Source organism: Hevea brasiliensis, chromosome 13 (assembly GCF_030052815.1).
Source record: "Hevea brasiliensis isolate MT/VB/25A 57/8 chromosome 13, ASM3005281v1, whole genome shotgun sequence".
In the NCBI taxonomy this organism is placed as follows: Eukaryota; Viridiplantae; Streptophyta; class Magnoliopsida; order Malpighiales; family Euphorbiaceae; genus Hevea; species Hevea brasiliensis.
In genome coordinates, this window is record NC_079505.1 from 15,932,807 (window position 1) to 15,952,281 (window position 19,475).

Consider the following 19,475-nt stretch of genomic DNA (forward strand, 5'->3'; position numbering starts at 1 on the left):
TTTATATTTAAATTAATAATTTCATAAATATTTAAATTCTATTTTATTTAAAATAAAAAATAAAAAATTTATAAATATTATTATAAAAAATATATATTTTTTATATTTAATCGTGGAGTTGTTGATACATAATTTCAAGGAAGAAGAAATTCCTCAACAAGACTTTCCATTTATTTTCTTTGTGATTGGTAAACAAAGCATGAAGCAAAATTACAATATTGGATAATTAGTAAAAAAAAAAATTGAATATTTAATTTTGTTTGACTAAAACGAAGATGGATGGATACAACCTAAAATTCAAAAATAAAATCTATTTAATGCCTGATGACATAACGTTGGCCAGGAAAAAAGAAAAGCAAGCTAATCCCATATGAAAGGAATTAATTAAAAAAAAAATTCTTTCAAATTGTAGTTCTCATCATGTGCCACTAGAAATTGATTTCAACTGAACCGTTCAATCAACATTGTTTTCTGAATTGGCTTCTAATCCATTGAAGACACCTATATTAAGTCAATTTTCAAATGGGTTTAATGCTCCGTTATATATATATATATATATATATATATATATATATAGAGAGAGAGAGAGAGAGAGAGAGAGAGAGAGAGAGAGAGAGAGAGAGAGAGAGAGAGTATTTAAGATATTCAGATTAATAAAAAAAAAATTTTTAGTTCAACTTAGTTTGTTTCATAGAAAAGAACTTGTATATGAAAAATATTTATCACGAAAAATATTTTTTATTTTTCATAAAATATTTTTTATTGTTTGATTATAATGTTAAACTAATGACATGTTTCATATATATATATAAGTACGTTGATATTTTAATAAGATTATGAAAATTTAAAAAATAAAAAATGACTACTTTTTAAAAAAATGGAAATCATTTTCTTTGAAAATGATTTAATTTTTCTTTTGATTAAGAAAATATTTTTTATTTACTATTTTTTCCAAATGCCCTAAACACTAGAAAATACGAGAATGTTTTTTAAGAAAATATTTTCCGTGAAACAAACAGAACCTTAAAGAGAAAATTAAATTATTTTTAAGAAAAATAATTTTATCTTTTAAAAAAAGAAAGTTTTTTTTTTTTTTTTACTTTGAAAATAACTATCTAGGTTACTGCATTTCTAAGGATGAAATGTGGCATACGCCAACATATTCAACCAAGTTCAAATAATATTTACACAAAAAATAATTTAAAGCACTCATACACTTGTGTGTTACATCAATCAAATATATATATAAGAGCTGATCCCCACACAACTCTTTTAATTCCAACCTCTATTAGCGAGATCAACTCTAGTCGGACTTTCTCTTAATAATCCAAATGTGAGGGTCAACTATATTAACTCAAAGTCTTACTCACTCCGACTTATCACAAAAAGGATCGGGCCCCAAGCGAGACAAGTTTAAACCGATCTGTTCGTCTTACCTATATCTAGTACCACACCTCACGCATATCAACACACGCACACAACTCTAAATTATCTTAAAGCAATACCTACATCAATTTCATCAATTAATAATGCAATACAAAACGTGCCTATATATATATATATATATATATATATATATATATATATATATATATATATATATATAAGTGAATGCATGAGCATGCTTTATATGTATAATAATATTGAAATTATAAATAAAATCAATATCTACTCACCGATCAACTGGAGACTACTGTAACGGCTGGGTGGAGAAAGATGGCTGACTCTGATTACCTAAACAAATGTATTATAACTTTATCAATACTATATCAAAATAAGAATTTAAAGAGGCAAAGACATCCTAATTTATGCTAAAAATTTAGCAGAATTTCTCTTGTATCTAGGACCTACCTCACCTACAAATAACTCAACTAACACTTCTCAATCTAAAAGGCCTTAGGCCCACAATACAACAACTACATAATGCCCTTCCTAGATCTGTTAAATTAATCAATTTTCACATAAAATAATTATTTAAAAATTCAAAGCGTTATATATATTTTATATTTAATTAAATATTTATATAAATGAATTTGGGTAATAAATACCTAATACTTAAAATTCAAATTTGACTTAATTCCATTGCGGGTATTATTCTTTAAATCTGAATCTAATTAAACACTATCCCATTTGTTATATTAAGTTTCGATCGAGTTGAATATCCGTACAAACCCAATTCATTGCTATTTTATGGATGACTAGAGGAAAAGACTGCAAAAACAGCTCGTGAGAATCCATATTGTTCCTATTATCTTCAATGGCTGAAATTTTTCTATGTGGAATTGGTGATACATATTTTCATGGAAGAAGAAATTCCTCAACAAGACTTTTCATTTATTCTCTTTGTGATTGATACAACCTAAAATTCAAAAATAAAACCTATTTTAATGCTGATGACATAACATTGGCCAGGAAAAGGAAAAGCAAGCTAATCCCATGTGAACAGAATTTAATTAAAAAAATATATATTCTTTCAAATTGTAGTTGTCATCATTTACCACTAGAAATTGATTTCAACTGAAAAGTTCAATCAACATTGTTGTCAATTTTCAAGTGGGTTTCCTATTGAAATCAGGAAATTAATGCTCGGTTTCTTTTATGAAAAAAATTATTTTAAGAATATTTTTTTATAATTTTTAATATTTGAAGTATTTAAAAAAATAAATTGATAAAAAATATTTCTTTAATAAAAAAAATATTAAGAGAGAAAGTGTTTTTTTATTTTTTAGACTTTAAAAATTTTATTAAAATATAAAAATATTTATATATATATATATATACGATGTAAATAAATATCATTAATTAAATATTATAATTAAATAATAAAAAATATTTATGTGAAAAAAAATTTTTATAAAAAATATTTTTTATATATAAATTATTTTTTACTAAATAAATAAAATTCAAATGTAACAAAATTAAAATTTAGTAAATAAATTGCTATTAGTTTTATGACCATAAAGAAAATCAATGTAAAATTCAGTGATGATTACAAAAATTTACCCTTATCTTTTAAGATACTTTTCCCATCATTCTTAGGTAAGAATGCTCTTTAAAAAATAATAATAATAGTAATAAAAAAGAGCTATTGTTTTCTGTAACAATCTCTAATAATATGATCTCATTAAAGACATAAAATTTCATTGAAAACCTTGCAAATACCACATAGATTAGTTTCATTATAATAGATGTGCCTCCATCTATTTTGCGTTCGTACAGGGGAGGAAGCTCCTCTCATTGCGTTTGCTGCGTTGGGTTTCATGGAACGCAGTCCATACATTCGATAAAATGTCACAACAAGTAAGGATTCTGCTGTAGGGTTTCATGGACCTCGTCCATTCCCTTCCTCCGTTGTTTTTGGCTTGCAAGCTCATTAATCCTCCTACTTCTGCACCTACAAATCTCCAAACTTTCCTTCACGTTAGCGCATTTGGTTCAATGGACACACTTGTTTCTTCAGTCTAGAATGTTCAAAAGTAGGCTATTGTCTATGTTCATTGGTGAAGAAGACAAGAAATATAGTTGTCAACAAAATCGCAGTTTACTCGTCAAAAGTCTTAGCTCCTTGCGGACTTTTCTAGGTTAAAAATATGACCACATCCCACATAAGTTTCACTTCAACGAAGATTACAGAACCAGTATGGATTTTCCAAAGTTGTTCCTGCATTCTTCTCTTCTAGTCCTCCATTTCGCATTTTCTTCTTCCAAAGACACCATAACTATAAACCAAACCATTCATGATGGTGACTTTCTGATCTCTAGAGAAAATAATTTTGCATTGGGATTCTTTAGCCCCGGAAGTTCCAGGTTTAGATATCTTGGAATCTGGTACCATAAAGTCCGAGAGCAAACTGTGGTGTGGGTAGCAAATAGGGATGATCCAATCAATGGTTCCTCGGGAGTTCTATCAATTGACCAATATGGAAATATCGTTCTCCATAGCTACCATAACCAGAAAGTTCCTATATGGTCTACTAATGTCTCAACAGAGGTTACAGATACTTGTGTAGCTCAGCTCTTGGATACAGGAAATTTTATTTTGGTCCACGATGGAAGTAAAAGTACTGTGTGGGAAAGCTTTGATCATCCAATGGATACTATCCTGCCAGGAATGAAACTTGGGTTGGACCGAAGGACAGGCATGAACCGGTTCCTGATATCTTGGAGATCAGCAGATGACCCCGGAACTGGAAACTTCTCACTTCAGATCAACCCAAAAGGATCACCACAGGTCTTTATCTACTGGGGTATAAAATATATTTGGCGAGGTGTTCCTTGGCCCTTGAAAAGTTATACAGATATAACCAATGTTAGTTTTGTCAATAATCAAAATGAGACATATGTGGTCTACTCTGTTTCTTATGCTTCTGTTATCCTAAGGTTAATGGTGGACTACTCAGGACTTGTTAAGAAACTAATTTGGCATGAAAAAGATGGCAAATGGAATGAATTATGGTCGGTACCAAAATCTACGTGTGATCCATATGGGCATTGTGGTGCCTATGGAATATGTGATCCTGACTTTCTTAGTCGAAGATTTGAATGTGATTGTTTACCGGGGTATGAACCCAAGTCCCCAAGGGACTGGCATATTCTAAAAGATGCATCAGACGGGTGTGTCAGGAAGCGGCTAGAGTCTACATCATTATGTGGGCATGGAGAAGGATTTGTGAAAGTGGCAAATGTTAAAGTACCTGACACTTCAGCAGCAGTTTGGGTGAGCACGAATATGAGTCCAAGGGACTGTGAAAAGAATTGCAGGAGGAATTGTTCATGCTCTGCATATGCAAGCATAGATATTGCTGGGAAGGAGACTGGCTGTTTGACATGGTATGGCAAATTGATGGACACTGTACCCAATAGGGAAGAGGGACATGATATTTATGTTCGTGTTGATGCAGTAGAATTAGGTAATGTATTTTTTGCCTTTGACAAATTTTGAACAAAACCAATGTGTATAATCAGGTGACAAATTGGATAATCAGCCCTGCATGAATTGTTTGAGCTTATGTTCTATCATTATACCTTGCCCTTTAACTTCCTTTTCTTTTCCACTTTGATGGAACAATAATAAATTCTTTTCCCCACTACCACAGCTGAAATCGCCCAAAAATGGAATGGTTTTCTTAAAAGGAAGGATATGTTAGCCATTTTAGTGGTATCTGTTGCTTCAGCTTGGTTTGTCATCATCTTACTTACATATTTGTGGCTCAAGAAGAAGAAGAAATGGGGTAAGAGACAAGATTTTGTATGATGTTTTGTGCCTTTCTATGTATATTCATACCTCTGATTTCCGTAAGCATTAAGCATTCTGGTTGCATCTTTTTGATGGCAGTGAGGAACAAATGGAACAAAAGGTGGCTTGATACAATTGGCACAGTGGAAAATCAAGTCGAAGGTAGCATGAGTCATTCAGAGATTGCTTTTTTCAATCTGAGCACCATACTTGCTGCAACTAACAGTTTCTCTCTGGCTAACAAACTAGGCCAAGGTGGTTTTGGCGTGGTTTATAAGGTACATATATATAACTTATGTGCAAATGTCTAAAACTGTGTACATGTGCTTGTCTTCGTCTCTAGTTGTTGTGAGATTCTAAATGTGAAAACATGATTGTAGGGTAAATTGTCTAATGGAAAGGAAGTTGCTGTGAAAAGACTTTCAAAAGATTCAGGGCAAGGAATAGATGAATTTAAAAATGAAATTTTACTGATTGCAAAACTTCAACATCAGAATCTGGTGAAACTCATAGGATGCTGCATTCAGGGAGAGGAACCGATGCTAGTTTATGAATACATGCCAAACAAAAGCTTGGACTCCTTTCTTTTCAGTAAGTCCTGTGTATATTCTACTTTATTTAGCATTGTATTCCACAAGTTGTCTAATTCCATCTGGTTCAACAATATGAGTGATGGACAGAGAATGCATAAATCGGCACTGATTCAATTGGAAATCTTTTGTTAGATGAAACAAGAAAGTCAACCTTGGATTGGAGAAAACGCTTTCATATTATCATTGGGATTGCTCGTGGAATCTTATATATTCACCAAGATTCTAGGTTGAGAATTATCCATAGAGATCTAAAAACTAGCAACATTTTATTGGATGAAGAAATGAATCCAAAAATTTCAGATTTTGGCCTAGCTAGAATCTTCAAAGGCAACCAAACTCATGAGAAGACAAACAGAATAGTTGGAACATTGTAAGTATACCCACACACCCAGCAACTAGAGACACAGAACCACTGCTAAGAATACCATTCTATCTTACATTAAATAATTTGAAAGGAGCATTATAACTATTTTTTTTTTCTGTTTTTCATATGCAGTGGTTACATGTCTCCAGAATATGTGGCATTTGGAAAGTTTTCAACGAAATCTGATGTCTTTAGTTTTGGCATCATATTATTAGAGATCATTACAGGGAAAAGGAATAATAGCTTTTGTCAAGAGGATTCTTGCCCAAGTATGATAGGAAAAGTAAGTTAAAAAGATATGGGTAAATTATTCTGAACATCATTAAATTTTGCATTGATTTTCTTTGTGGTCATAAAACTAGAACTTGCTGCAATTTAGTAACTCAAATTTGATTTTGTTGCAATCAGTTTCCTGACTTCAGTGGGAAACCCACCAGAATCTGACATGATATTCAATTTGGGGCTAGTTTCTTAAGACTTCTTCAATTTGATTTTTGATCCAAGCCTCATTTTTAGTATTTATCTTGACTTGTGTATCATGTTAGATTTCCAATGAAATTCTTACCAAAATCACCACTGTTAAGTTAGAGTGCACTAGTTGGAAAATAAACAAATAAATAAAACTAGTGATCGAATTATGAAAAGTTGAATTTTTATGACCACAATAAAAAAATCCATGTAAAATTCAGTGAGCATAAAAATAGTTTGCCCTTGAAGTTGCTTATAGTGCCTAATTATCTTCCGAATTGTAATCATTTGTTTATGGGTTCATCTAAAAATCCATGTAAAATTCAGTGAGCATAAAAATAGCTTGCCCTTGAAGTTGCTTATAGTACCTAATTATCTTCCGAATTGTAATCATTTGTTTATGGGTTCATCTAATGATGAGATGTTATAGATATGGCATTTATGGAGAGAAGAAAGAGCATGGGAGATAGTTGATTCATCACTAAAGCATTCTTGTTCTCCTGATGAAGTATTGAGATGCATCCAAATTGGGTTCTTATGTGTGCAAGAAGATGTAATGGAAAGACCGACCATGTCGGCTATCGTTCTAATGTTAAATAGCGAAATTAGTCTCCCTTCTCCTAAGCAACCTGCATTCACTTTCAGAAAGTCTAGTATTATTAGGTCTAGCTCATTAGAACCAAAAGAAGGATTTTGTTCTGTGGATGAGGAGACAATTACTGAGGCTGTATGTCGTTGAATATCTCTCTCATCAATTATATAAATTTTTAGTATAGGGATCCAAGATATACTTCTTCTAATATTAATTTTTTTTTTCTTTAAGACTTGATTAATCACGAAATTGAATCCAAAACATAAATATATATGAAATTTATATAATTTATCATGTATAAATATTATAAAGTTAGTCCTTAAAAAAGAATATAAAAAATTGTCCAGATGCACTTTTTTTGAGATGGTGTGAGATTTTGTTTTTATTACATGTGGCATTATTCTATAAATTATTGAAAGCCCTTAAAGTTATATCTCATTCATATGTTTTTTTATTATAATTAATACATTTTTTATTCATTTAAATAATAAATGAATTAAATTATTGTACTTACAAAAAGAGTTTTAAAATTCAAGCATTAATTTTATGTGAAAATTACTGAAAAAGCCAAGGGCTTGACATCAAGGGCTACTAAAAATGCCAATGAAAATGGTGATTTTAGAGCCACTAACACGACGAAACAGAATGATTACGATGAATATGAATAAAAGGAAAGTCTTTCTATTTTAGTGAAATTAATTAGTTATTTTCTATATTTAAAAAAAATATAATTATTTTGTTTCTTTATTTTTATGATATAATTAATTGGTGCTTATATTTTAAAAAAACATATTCTTATATGAGAAATAAAAATTTTGTTATAATGGAGAATAAATTTGAATTTACGTTTTCTTTAAATTGTTTAAATATAATTTCATTCAAGTTCTTCGTACCATTTTTGCATTTTCTCTATTGGAAGATAATTTTTTTAGATTATTGCCTTAAATACTTGAAAATCTATATCAACTAATACTTTATCAAATATTGTTTCCCAATAGAGAAAGCACAAAAATGAAGCACAAAGAATTAAATGAAAATACTAAAAAAGTTTTAAAAATAATGTAAATTTAGATTTAGTTTTCACACATGAACATTTTTATTTTTAATTTAGGAATATGTTTTTCAAAATATAAGAACTAATTAGTTTCACTAATGTAGAATACGAAATAGTTGTTTGAGTGGACTCAAATTTATTTGAGTAACGAAAAAATTGATAAAGAAATTAAATAGTTTAATGGAATATTGACCAAATAATGTATTTTTTAAAATATAAGAACTAAATAGTTAATTTTATTAAAATAAAATAGTTAAATAGTAATTTTCTTTAAATAGGAAAGCTAATTTGATTGCGCTTTTTAATTGTATGTTTTTTTTTTTCTCTAGCAATGTTTGTATGATACAAAAACTTGTTATGAAAATACTTAGAGTAAACTACAATTTAATAACTGAAGTTTGATAAAATTTATAATTTAGTTTTTATATTTTTAAAATTAAGTAATTTAGTTTATGAGATTTGATAAAACTTATAATTTAGTCCCTACTGTTAGAATTTTAGTTAAGTTATTATTAATTTTAGCAAAAATGATTAAAATATACTTAACTCTATTTTAATATGAAAAGAATTTAGTCCTTATAGTTATAAAACCAAGCAATCCAGCCCTTGAAGTCTTAATAAATCTACAAGTTAATTTCTACCATTAGATTTACAGTTAATTTTTTATTAAATTTATCAAAAATATCAAAATATTTTTAACTCTATTTGTAATTTGAAAACAATTTAATTTTTAAAATTTTACTTTCATAACAATTTTTGTCCATATTCATATTTTTTTATCTTTTTTATGTACAAAAATATAATATAATATCTGAAAAATATTATATATATATATATAATTAAAATAATAATTACATAAATAGAATTTTACAAATTATAAGGCTTATTTATAAATAGTTATAATATTTAATGACCAATTTGTAAATATATGGATGATTTTGTTATTAATAAAAAATTTAAGGGCCTTAAAGTAATTAATTCATTTTTTAATACTTTAAGTTTAAAATTTCTCAATTTTATGGGACTCATATTTTAAAAATATAGGGACCAAATTGTTAAAAAATAAAATTTAAGAGACCAAATTATTAGGAAAATAAAAATTTAGGAACTAAATTATTTTAAAATTAAAAATAAAAATAAGGACATTTTAATTATTTTTGTTAAAATTAACGGTAACTTAATAGAATTGTAACAATAAGAACTAAGTTGTAGGCTTTGTCAAGTCTCAGGAATTAAATTGCTTATTTTTAAAAATACAGAGATTAAGTTATAAGTTTTGTTAAATCTTAAAGACTGAATCATAATTTACTCAAAATATTAATTTAATTGGGGTTTTCTAACACAGTCTATTTTAATAAATAATTTTAATTTCATATCACATTGACAATTTTTTTTTTAATAATGAACCCAAATTTTTTCTATTTTAATTTTTTTTGGCCCTTCAAATTTTATGAAAAAAAATTATTATTTCCTTTTATAATGTAACATCATATAATATAAAAAAAATATTTATTCAATAGAAATGACAAGAGAATTATTATTCAAAGAAATGACTAGAAAATTTATAGCTTGAGTGAGAAGTTCATCCAGTTAAAATTTTATTAGTCTAATATTATATTTTTATATAAATATACTTAATAATAATATTTAAAATTTAAATATTTTTTATATAAAACTTAGAAACATAATTGAAATATATTGTCCATATAATCTAATAAATATTAAAATATTGATTTTAAAAATTATATGCTAATTAATCAAACATTTTTATTTATAGTAATAAGCTTTATATTTAATTAATTACATATTTAGTTAATATATACTTAATTATTTTTTTTAATAATTCAACATAAAGAGAATTTATTCAATATAACTATTATATTAACGTATGTTGATTATAATGATTATAATGAGACACAACATAAAATCCACCATAATGGAAGAGCCTCAGCATAGACAATCTTTTCTACAGGGGAAATTTCTCATCCTTTCTTTCTAATTCATCTAACTAGAATACAATCTTATATTATTTTTTAAATAAATAAAATTGAAATATTTTATAAAGTTTTAACTTTTTAAAAAATAATTATTAATAAAAATATTTTTATATAAATTATTAATAAAAATATTTTTATATAAATTATTAATTAAAATACATAAATTAAACAGATTTCGTATTTCTTATTTAATAGGAGAAGTGAGATAACCTTATTTTTATAATATTAGTTTGGTAATATTGGAAATTCCACCCCTTTTAAATAGAATATTGACGTGTCTCCATCTTTTTTCACGTTCGTAGAGGAGAGGAAGCTCCTCTCATTGCGTTTGCTTGGTATGCAGTCCATATATTCGATAAAATGTCACAATGAGTAGGGCTTCTGCTGTAGGATTTAATGGACCTCGTCCATTCTCTTCCTCTGTTGGTTTTGGCTTGCAAGCTCATTAATTATCCTACTCCTGCACCTACAAATTTTCAAACTTTCCTCCACGTTAGTGCATTTGGTTCAATGGACACGTTTCTTCAGTCTACAATGTTTAAAAGTTAGCTACTATTGTCAATGTTTGTTGGTGAAGAAGTTACATAATTTCAATTTCAATCAAAAAATTTGGAGCCACATACGTGGATTTCTTATGCAAATCCTGCAATATTCGGTCTGCAACAATAGTAGAGTAAAGGAATAGAACGCAGCAGTAGTGGCATCGAGTAAAGGAACATCAATCGGTTGACTTAAGTCTCTGACCTTTTGTTTGGATTAAGAAAATGGAGAGAAGAGAAAAGAAAAACAATTTCATTTCTTACACAATAAATTAAGGAGAGAAAAGAGGGAGAAAGGAGGAGAAAATCAATTTCTCCATATGTTTCCCTCCAAATTGGTGAGAAATGGGTATTTTTCTTCATTTTATTTAAGGAATAAATTATATTTCTTTTCTATCCTGATAATTTATCCAAATAACACCGTATAAATTAGATTTTATTTCTTTTCTTTTCTCTTCTTTTCTCCTACACAATCAAGGATCCAAAAATTGGTAAGGTTCTCGCCGACCATAGCCGAAGTCTACACCATTAAATTTAAAAAAAAAAAAAATCCAATCAAGCACTAATAAATCTTAGCACTGTAACAACAACTAACCAAGCCCTAATAAAGAGAAACAAAAAGGGAAAAACGGAAGTAAGATTTGTCTCCTCCTTCAATTGTAGCTCATATAGATAATGATACATTACCATGCTTAGTGACCAATGGATCTTCCTCCTCACCAATGGCGATTGATAACCAAACGGAGGCTAATGTAGCTTCCTAGAAGCGGCAATGAGGAGTGAGGGTGAGCAGGTGAGAAGATAGAAAGGAGAGGACAAGAGGGGAAACAACCCAGCGCAACCACCAGGAGCTGAATTTGTCGAGTCATTAAGCAAAGTCTTAGGGTCTGTTTAGATGAGGGTGAGGAAGGGGTAAACAAAGCTAAGGAGGGATAATTAATTATTTTACCCTTGTTTGGGAAGAGGTGAGTAAGGGGGGGTAAGGGTAAGTAAGGGTAAGCCTTACCCTCCCTTACCCCTCAAATCTCAATTTTTTTTACACTCCATATTGGGGTGTAAAGGAGAGTAAGGAGGGAGAGAGTATAGTTATGAATATTTCTATTTTTACACCCCTTAATTTTACCTCTTCTTCACCTCCTTCCAAACATAAAGAATATACATTACCTCTCCGTACATTTCCATTAATTCACTCCTTCCCAAACATGAGATTTTTTTTATTGTAACTCTCCTTACCCTTCCCCTTCCTTACTCTTTCTTACCCTTCCATTATTTACCCTTCCCTCACCTCATCTAAACAGACCCCTAGGGAAGATGAAGGGAAAGGGAAAAGAGGGGAGAGAAAGGGAGAGAGAGTGCAAAATTAAGAAACTAACCCTAATTTAATAAGGGTAAATTTGTTATTTTATTTATTGTTAACAGTAAATTATTTTTAATTAGAAAGGATCTCTAATTTTGATAAAAATAAAATTGAAAGACTAAATAATTTAATTTTAAAAATGTAAGGACTCAAATGTTATTAATGATAAAACATAGGGAATAAATAGTAAATTTCCCTTCCATTTTTGAAATTTGGATCCATAGTGTGAACTTGCATACGTCTCCACTGTGATCAGAGAATAAAACTGAAAATATTTTCTTCTTTTGCTTTGTTTACACGTACCCACCAAGTCATTGTATGTAATTTTATAATTTTCAAAAGTCATAGTCTTGTTGTGGAATTTTGTTATTCATTAATTGAAAATATACATTTCCAAGTCCCCACGCAACAAGTGCATTAATTGAGGACAAATTTTGTTTCTGCAGTCTTTTCTTTTAGTCCTCCATTTCACACTTTCGTCCTGCAGAGATGCCATGACCATAAACAAGCCTATTCAAGATGGTAAGCTTTTAATCATGTAGGAACTTTCTGGTTATGGTTGCTATAGAGAATGAAATTTCTATATAACTTAATGCTTAATTTGATCTATGTACTTATTGGGGATGCTCATTTTAGTCAATTTTTAACTTTTAGTCCAAATTAATACAAAAATTTCAATTTTAATTCAATTTAAATCAAAAATCATAAAAATGAAATTTAACTTCTTAATTTTGGGGCTAAATTAAGAAATCTAGATATTTAGTCATAAAATTAAGAAATTAAACTTCTAAATTTTTTATCTATATCAAGAAATCCATAAATTTAGTGTAGAAATTTTAATTTTGGGTTAATTGGGGCTTAAATTAGAACTTTTGAGTTAATTTGACAAAAGGTTAAAAATTGACTAAGTTGAATATCCCCAATAAATTTAGGGTTGAAATTAAACATTTAACCATTTTGATTTTGGTTAATTGATAAGTCTCCTGTGGAAATATGGATAGACCTTATGGTGTCAGATTTCAAGATATCTATATCAGGAATTTCTAGAGCAATAAAAATCTTAAAGCAAAATTGTTTTCTTTGGAGATTAGAGGAGGATAAATTTTGACAACTGTCCCTGAACTTATCTAATTATAATATTACAGTCTCTCATTTTAAAAATATAACATAAAATCCCATCAACTTTCAAATTTTGCACAGTAAAAATCCCTCTAACCTCCAATTACTAGTTTTTCAGTTAGACACTAACCTAGATAGTTCCAGCATAGAGTTTAGTCAGTATTTCTCTTTTCTCTCTTAAGCCATGTGTAAATTGAGTCATTTTTTATGTATAAAGAGAATAATTTTACACTTTGCATAAGAGATAAGAGAGAAATGTTAAATAACTGAGAGAGATGAGGGAGCTATTCACATCAGTTTCTAACTGAAAAATCAATAATTAAAAGTCAGAGGAATTTTACTATGTAAAATTTAAAAGTTTAAGGAGTTTTATGTTACATTTTAAAGTTAAATGACTGTAGTGTTACAACTATATAAGTTCAGGGAAAGTTGTTAAAATTTATCCAATTAGAGGAAGAAAATGTGAAATGGAGGACTAGGATGGTAATGAATAGAGTATATACAAAAATTATGATATCCAAATCCAATTCAGGGTAGTATTCTTAAAATTTAAATCTCAGCTAGATTAATATTTTTAAATTTCAAATTTGTATAGAATTTAATTAAAATTTATTCTTAACTATTCAAACTCGTATGAAACTCAATTATTATTATTATTTGAAAAACACACGAAATCATTTAATTTTATATATTTTAATTAATATTCTACATAAGAAATATTTTTTATTAATAATTTATATTTAAATTAATAATTTCATAAATATTTAAATTCTATTTTATTTAAAATAAAAAATAAAAAATTTATAAATATTATTATAAAAAATATATATATTTTTTATTTAATTAAATATTTATATAAACGAATTCGAGTAACGAATACCGTGGAGTTGTTGATATATAATTTCAAGGAAGAAGAAATTCCTCAACAAGACTTTGCATTTATTTTCTTTGTGATTGGTAAACAAAGCATAAAGGAAAATTACAATATTAGATAATTCGTAAATATATATATATATATATATATATATATATATATATATATATATATATATATATATATTTTTTTTTTTTTCGAATATTTAATTTTGTTCGACTAAAACGAAGTTGGATGGATACAACCTAAAATTCAAAAATAAAACCTATTTGAATGCTGATGACATAACATTGGCCAGGAAAAAGAAAAGCAAGCTAATCCCATCTGAACAGAATTAATTAAAAAAAAGAAATTCTTTCAAATTGTAGTTGTCATCATTTGCCACTAGAAATTGATTTCAACAGAACCGTTCAATCAACGTTGTTGACATAATTATCCTCCAATCTACTGAAGACACCTATTTTATGTCAATTTCCAAGTGGGTTTCCTATTGAAATCAGGAAACTAATGCTCGGTTTCTTTTTATGAAAAATATTATTTTAAGAAATATTTTTTAACATTTAAAATATTTAAAAAATAAATTAATAAAAAATATTTTTTATTAAGACTTAAATAAATATCATTAATGATAAAAAAATATTTATATGAAAAATATTTTTTTATAAAAAATATTTTCTACGTGTAAGTTATTTTTTACTAAATAAATGAAATCTAAATGTAATAAAATGAAAGTTTAGTGAATAAATTGCTACTAATTTTATGATCATAAAGAAAATTAATATAAAATTCAGTTATGATTACAAAAATTTACCCAAATTTTTTAACTTATTTTTCCCATCATTCTTAGGTAGAATGCTCTTTAAAAAAAGCTATTGTTCCCTATAACAATCCCTAATAACATGATCCCAATGAAGATATAAAATTTCATTGACAACCTTTCAAATATCACATATTCCACCAACTAGCTTTATACAGAGACATTAGAATCATTTCTAAAGTTATTATACATAATTGAATTTTAAAAATAATATTTCATATTAGATTCACATTTTATATATCAAATATCTATTACTCTAATTTATTATATAAATAATTAATTAAATATAAAATAAACATTTTTGTAATAATATGATGTGGGATAACTTTTTTCTGTAAGTCTTAGCTCCTTGTGGACTTTTCTTGTTTAAAAATATGACCACATCCCACCTAAGTTTCACTTCAACGATGATTACAGAACCAGTATGGATTTTCCAAAGTTGTTCCTGCATTCTTCTCTTCTAGTGCTCCATTTCGCATTTTCTTCTTCCAAAGACACAATAACTATAAACCAAACCATTCATGATGGTGACTTTCTGATCTCTAGAGAAAATAATTTTGCATTAGGATTCTTTAGCCCCGGAAGTTCCAGGTTTAGATATCTTGGAATCTGGTACCGTAAAGTCCGAGAGCAAACTGTAGTGTGGGTAGCAAATAGGGATGATCCAATCAATGGTTCCTCGGGAGTTCTATCAATTGACCAATATGGAAATCTGGTTCTCCGCAGCTATCATAACCAGAAAGTTCCTATATGGTCTACAAATGTCTCAGTGGAGGTTACAGATACTTGTGTGGCTCAGCTCTTGGATACAGGAAATTTGATTTTGGTCCACGATAGAAGTAAAAGTAATGTGTGGGAAAGCTTTGATCATCCTACGGATACTTGGCTGCCAGGAATGAAACTTGGGTTGGACCGAAGGACAGGCATGAACCGGTTCCCGATATGTTGGAGATCAGCAGATGACCCTGGAACTGGAAACTTCTCACTTCAGATCAACCCAAAAGGATCACCACAGTTCTTTATCTACTGGGGTATAAAATATATTTGGCGAGGCATTCCTTGGCCCTGGAAAAGCTATGCAGATGCATCCAATGCCAGTTTTGTCAACAATCAAAATGAGACATATGCGACATACTCTGTTTCTGATGCTTCTGTTATTCTAAGGTTAATGTTGGACTATTCAGGACTTGTTAAGAAACTAATTTGGCATGAAAAAGATGGCAAATGGAATGAATTCCGGTCGATGCCAAAATCTACATGTGATCCATATGGGCATTGTGGTACCTATGGAATATGTGACCCTGACTTTCTTGGTCGAAGATTTGAATGTGATTGTTTACCGGGGTATGAACCCAAGTCCCCAAGGGACTGGCATATTCTAAAAGATGCATCAGGCGGGTGTGTCAGGAAGCGGCTAGAGTCTACCTCATTATGTGGCCATGGAGACGGATTTGTGAAAGTGGCGAATGTTAAAGTACCTGACACTTCAGCAGCAGTTTGGGTGAGCACGAATATGAGTCCAAGGGACTGTGAAAAGAATTGCATGAGGAATTGTTCATGCTCTGCATATGCAAGCATAGATATTGCTAGGAAGGAGACTGGCTGTTTGACATGGTACGGCAAATTGATGGACACTGTGTACAATGGGGCAGAGGGATATGATATTTATGTTCGTGTTGATGCAGTCGAATTAGGTAATGTATTTTTGCCTTCGACAAATTTTGAACAAAACCAATGTGTATAATCAGGTGACAAATTGGATAATCAGCGTTGCATGAATTGTTTGTGCTTGTGTTCTATCATTATACCCTGCCTTTTAACTTCCTTTTCTTTTCCTCTTTGATGGAACAATGATAAATTCTTTTCCCTACTCACACAGCTGAAATTGCCGAAAAATGGAATGGTTTTCTTAAAAGGAAGGATAGCTTAGCCGTTTTAGTAATATCTGTTGTTTCAGCTTGGTTTGTCATCATCTTGTTTACATATTTGTGGCTCAAGAAGAAGAAGAAGAAAAGGGGTAAGAAACAAGATTTTGTATGATGTTTTGTGCCTATCTATTTATATTCATACCTTTGATTTGAGTAAGCATTAAGCATTCTGGTTTCATCGTTTTGATGGCAGTGAGGAACAAATGGAACAAAAGGTGGCTTGATACAATTGGCTCAGTGGAAAATCAAGTCGAAGGTAGCATGAGTCATCCAGAGATTGCTTTTTTCAATCTGAGCACTATACTTGCTGCAACTAACAGTTTCTCTCCAGCTAACAAACTAGGGCAAGGTGGTTTTGGTGTGGTTTATAAGGTGCATATATATAACTTACGTGCAAATGTCTAAAACTATGTACATGTGCTTGTCTTCGTCTCTAGTTGTTGTGAGATTCTAAATGTGAAAACATGACTGTAGGGTAAATTGTCTAATGGAAAGGATGTTGCTGTGAAAAGACTTTCAAAAGATTCGGGGCAAGGAATAGATGAATTTAAAAATGAAGTTTTACTGATTGCAAAACTTCAACATCAGAATTTGGTGAAACTCATAGGATGCTGTATTCAGGGAGAGGAACCGATGCTAGTTTATGAATGCATGCCAAACAAAAGCTTGGACTCCTTTCTTTTCAGTAAGTCCTGTGTATATTCTACTTTATTTAGCATTGTATTCCACAAGTTGTCTAATTCCATTTGGTTCAACAATATGAGTGATGGACATTGAATGCATAAATTGGCACTGATTCAATTGGAAATCTTTTGTTAGATGAAACAAGAAGGTCAATCTTGGATTGGAGAAAACGCTTTGATATTATCGTTGGGATTGCTCGTGGAATCTTATATATTCATCAAGATTCTAGGTTGAAAATTATCCATAGAGATCTAAAAACCAGCAATATCCTATTGGATGAAGAAATGAATCCAAAAATTTCAGATTTTGGCCTAGCTAGAATCTTCAAAGGCGACCAAACTCATGAGATGACAAACAGAATAGTTGGAACATTGTAAGTATACCTACACACTCAGCAGCTAGACACACAGAACCACTGCTAAGAATACCTTTCTATCTTACATTAAATAATTTGAAAGGAGCATTATAACTATTTTTTTTTCTATATGTTTTTCATATGCAGTGGATACATGTCTCCAGAATATGTGGTGTTTGGAAAGTTTTCAACGAAATCTGATGTCTTTAGTTTTGGCATCATATTATTAGAGATTATTACAGGGAAAAGGAATAATAGCTTTTATCAAGAGGATTTTTACCCAAGCATGATAGGAAAAGTAAGTTAAAAAGATATGGGTAAATTATATTAATCATCATTGAATTTTACATTGATTTTCTTTGTGGTCATAAAACTAGAACTTGTTGCAATTTAGTAACTGAAATTCGATTTTGTTGCAATTAGTTTCCTGACTTCAGTGGGAAACCACCAAAAATCTGACATGGCATTCAATTTGGGGCTGGTTTTGTAAGGCTTCTTCAATTTGATTTTTGATCTAAACCTCATTTTTAGTATCTATCTTGACTTGTATATCATCTTAGATGTCCAATGAAATTCTTACCAAAATCACCACTGTCAAGTCAGCATGCACTAGTTGAAAAAAAAATAAATAAATAAAACTAGTGATCAAATTATGAAAAGTTGAATTTTTATGACCACAATAAAGAAATCCTTGTAAAATTCAGTGAGCATAAAAATATTTTACCCTTGAAGATACTTATAGTAACTAATTATTTTCCGAATTGTAATAATTTGTTTATGGGTTCATCTAATGATGAGATGTTATAGATATGGCATTTATGGAGAGAAGAGAGAGCATGGGAGATGGTTGATTCATCACTAAAGCATTCTTGTTCTCCTGATGAAGTATTGAGATGCATCCAAATTGGGCTCTTATGCGTGCAAGAAGATATAATGGAAAGACCGACCATGTCAGCTGTCGTTCTAATGTTAAATAGCGAAATTAGTCTTCCTTCTCCTAAGCAACCTGCATTCACTTTCAGAAAGTCTAGTATTATTAGTTCTAGCTCATTAGAACCAAAAGAAAGATTTTGTTCTGTGGATGAGGAGACAATTACTGAGGTTGTATGTCGTTAAATATCTCTCTCATCAATTACATAAATTTTTAATATAGAAATTCAAAATATGCTTCTTCTGATATATATATATATATATATATATATATATATATATTTTAGACTTAATTCGTCATGAAATTGAATCCAAAACACAAATATATGTAAAATTTATATAATTTATCTGTATAAATATTATAAAGTTAATCCTTAAAAAGGAATATAAAAAATTGTCGAGTTGCACTTTTTTTAGAGGGTGTGAGAGTCTGTTTTCATTACATGTGACATTATACTATAAATTATTGAAAGCCCTTAAAGTTATATGTCATTCAAATGTTTTTTTATTATAATTAGTACACTTTTAATTCATTTAAATAATAAATTAATTAAATTATTGTACTTAT

General features: G+C 29.3%; 1 protein-coding gene across 1 annotated transcript; it reads left to right on the forward strand.

Annotated features, from left to right (window-relative positions):
- The first annotated feature begins 3,095 nt into the window (after positions 1 to 3,095).
- Positions 3,096 to 19,142, forward strand: LOC110656388 (uncharacterized). Its single transcript, XM_058133046.1, has 14 exons — positions 3,096 to 4,910; positions 5,097 to 5,231; positions 5,336 to 5,514; positions 5,617 to 5,827; positions 5,962 to 6,199; positions 6,326 to 6,476; positions 7,092 to 7,392; positions 15,394 to 16,704; positions 16,890 to 17,027; positions 17,132 to 17,310; positions 17,413 to 17,623; positions 17,758 to 17,995; positions 18,125 to 18,275; positions 18,785 to 19,142. The coding sequence occupies exons 1-14, from the start codon at positions 3,641 to 3,643 to the stop codon at positions 19,091 to 19,093; spliced, it is 5,022 nt and encodes a 1,673-aa protein (XP_057989029.1). The 5' UTR covers positions 3,096 to 3,640; the 3' UTR covers positions 19,094 to 19,142.
- Positions 19,143 to 19,475: the final 333 nt, after the last annotated feature.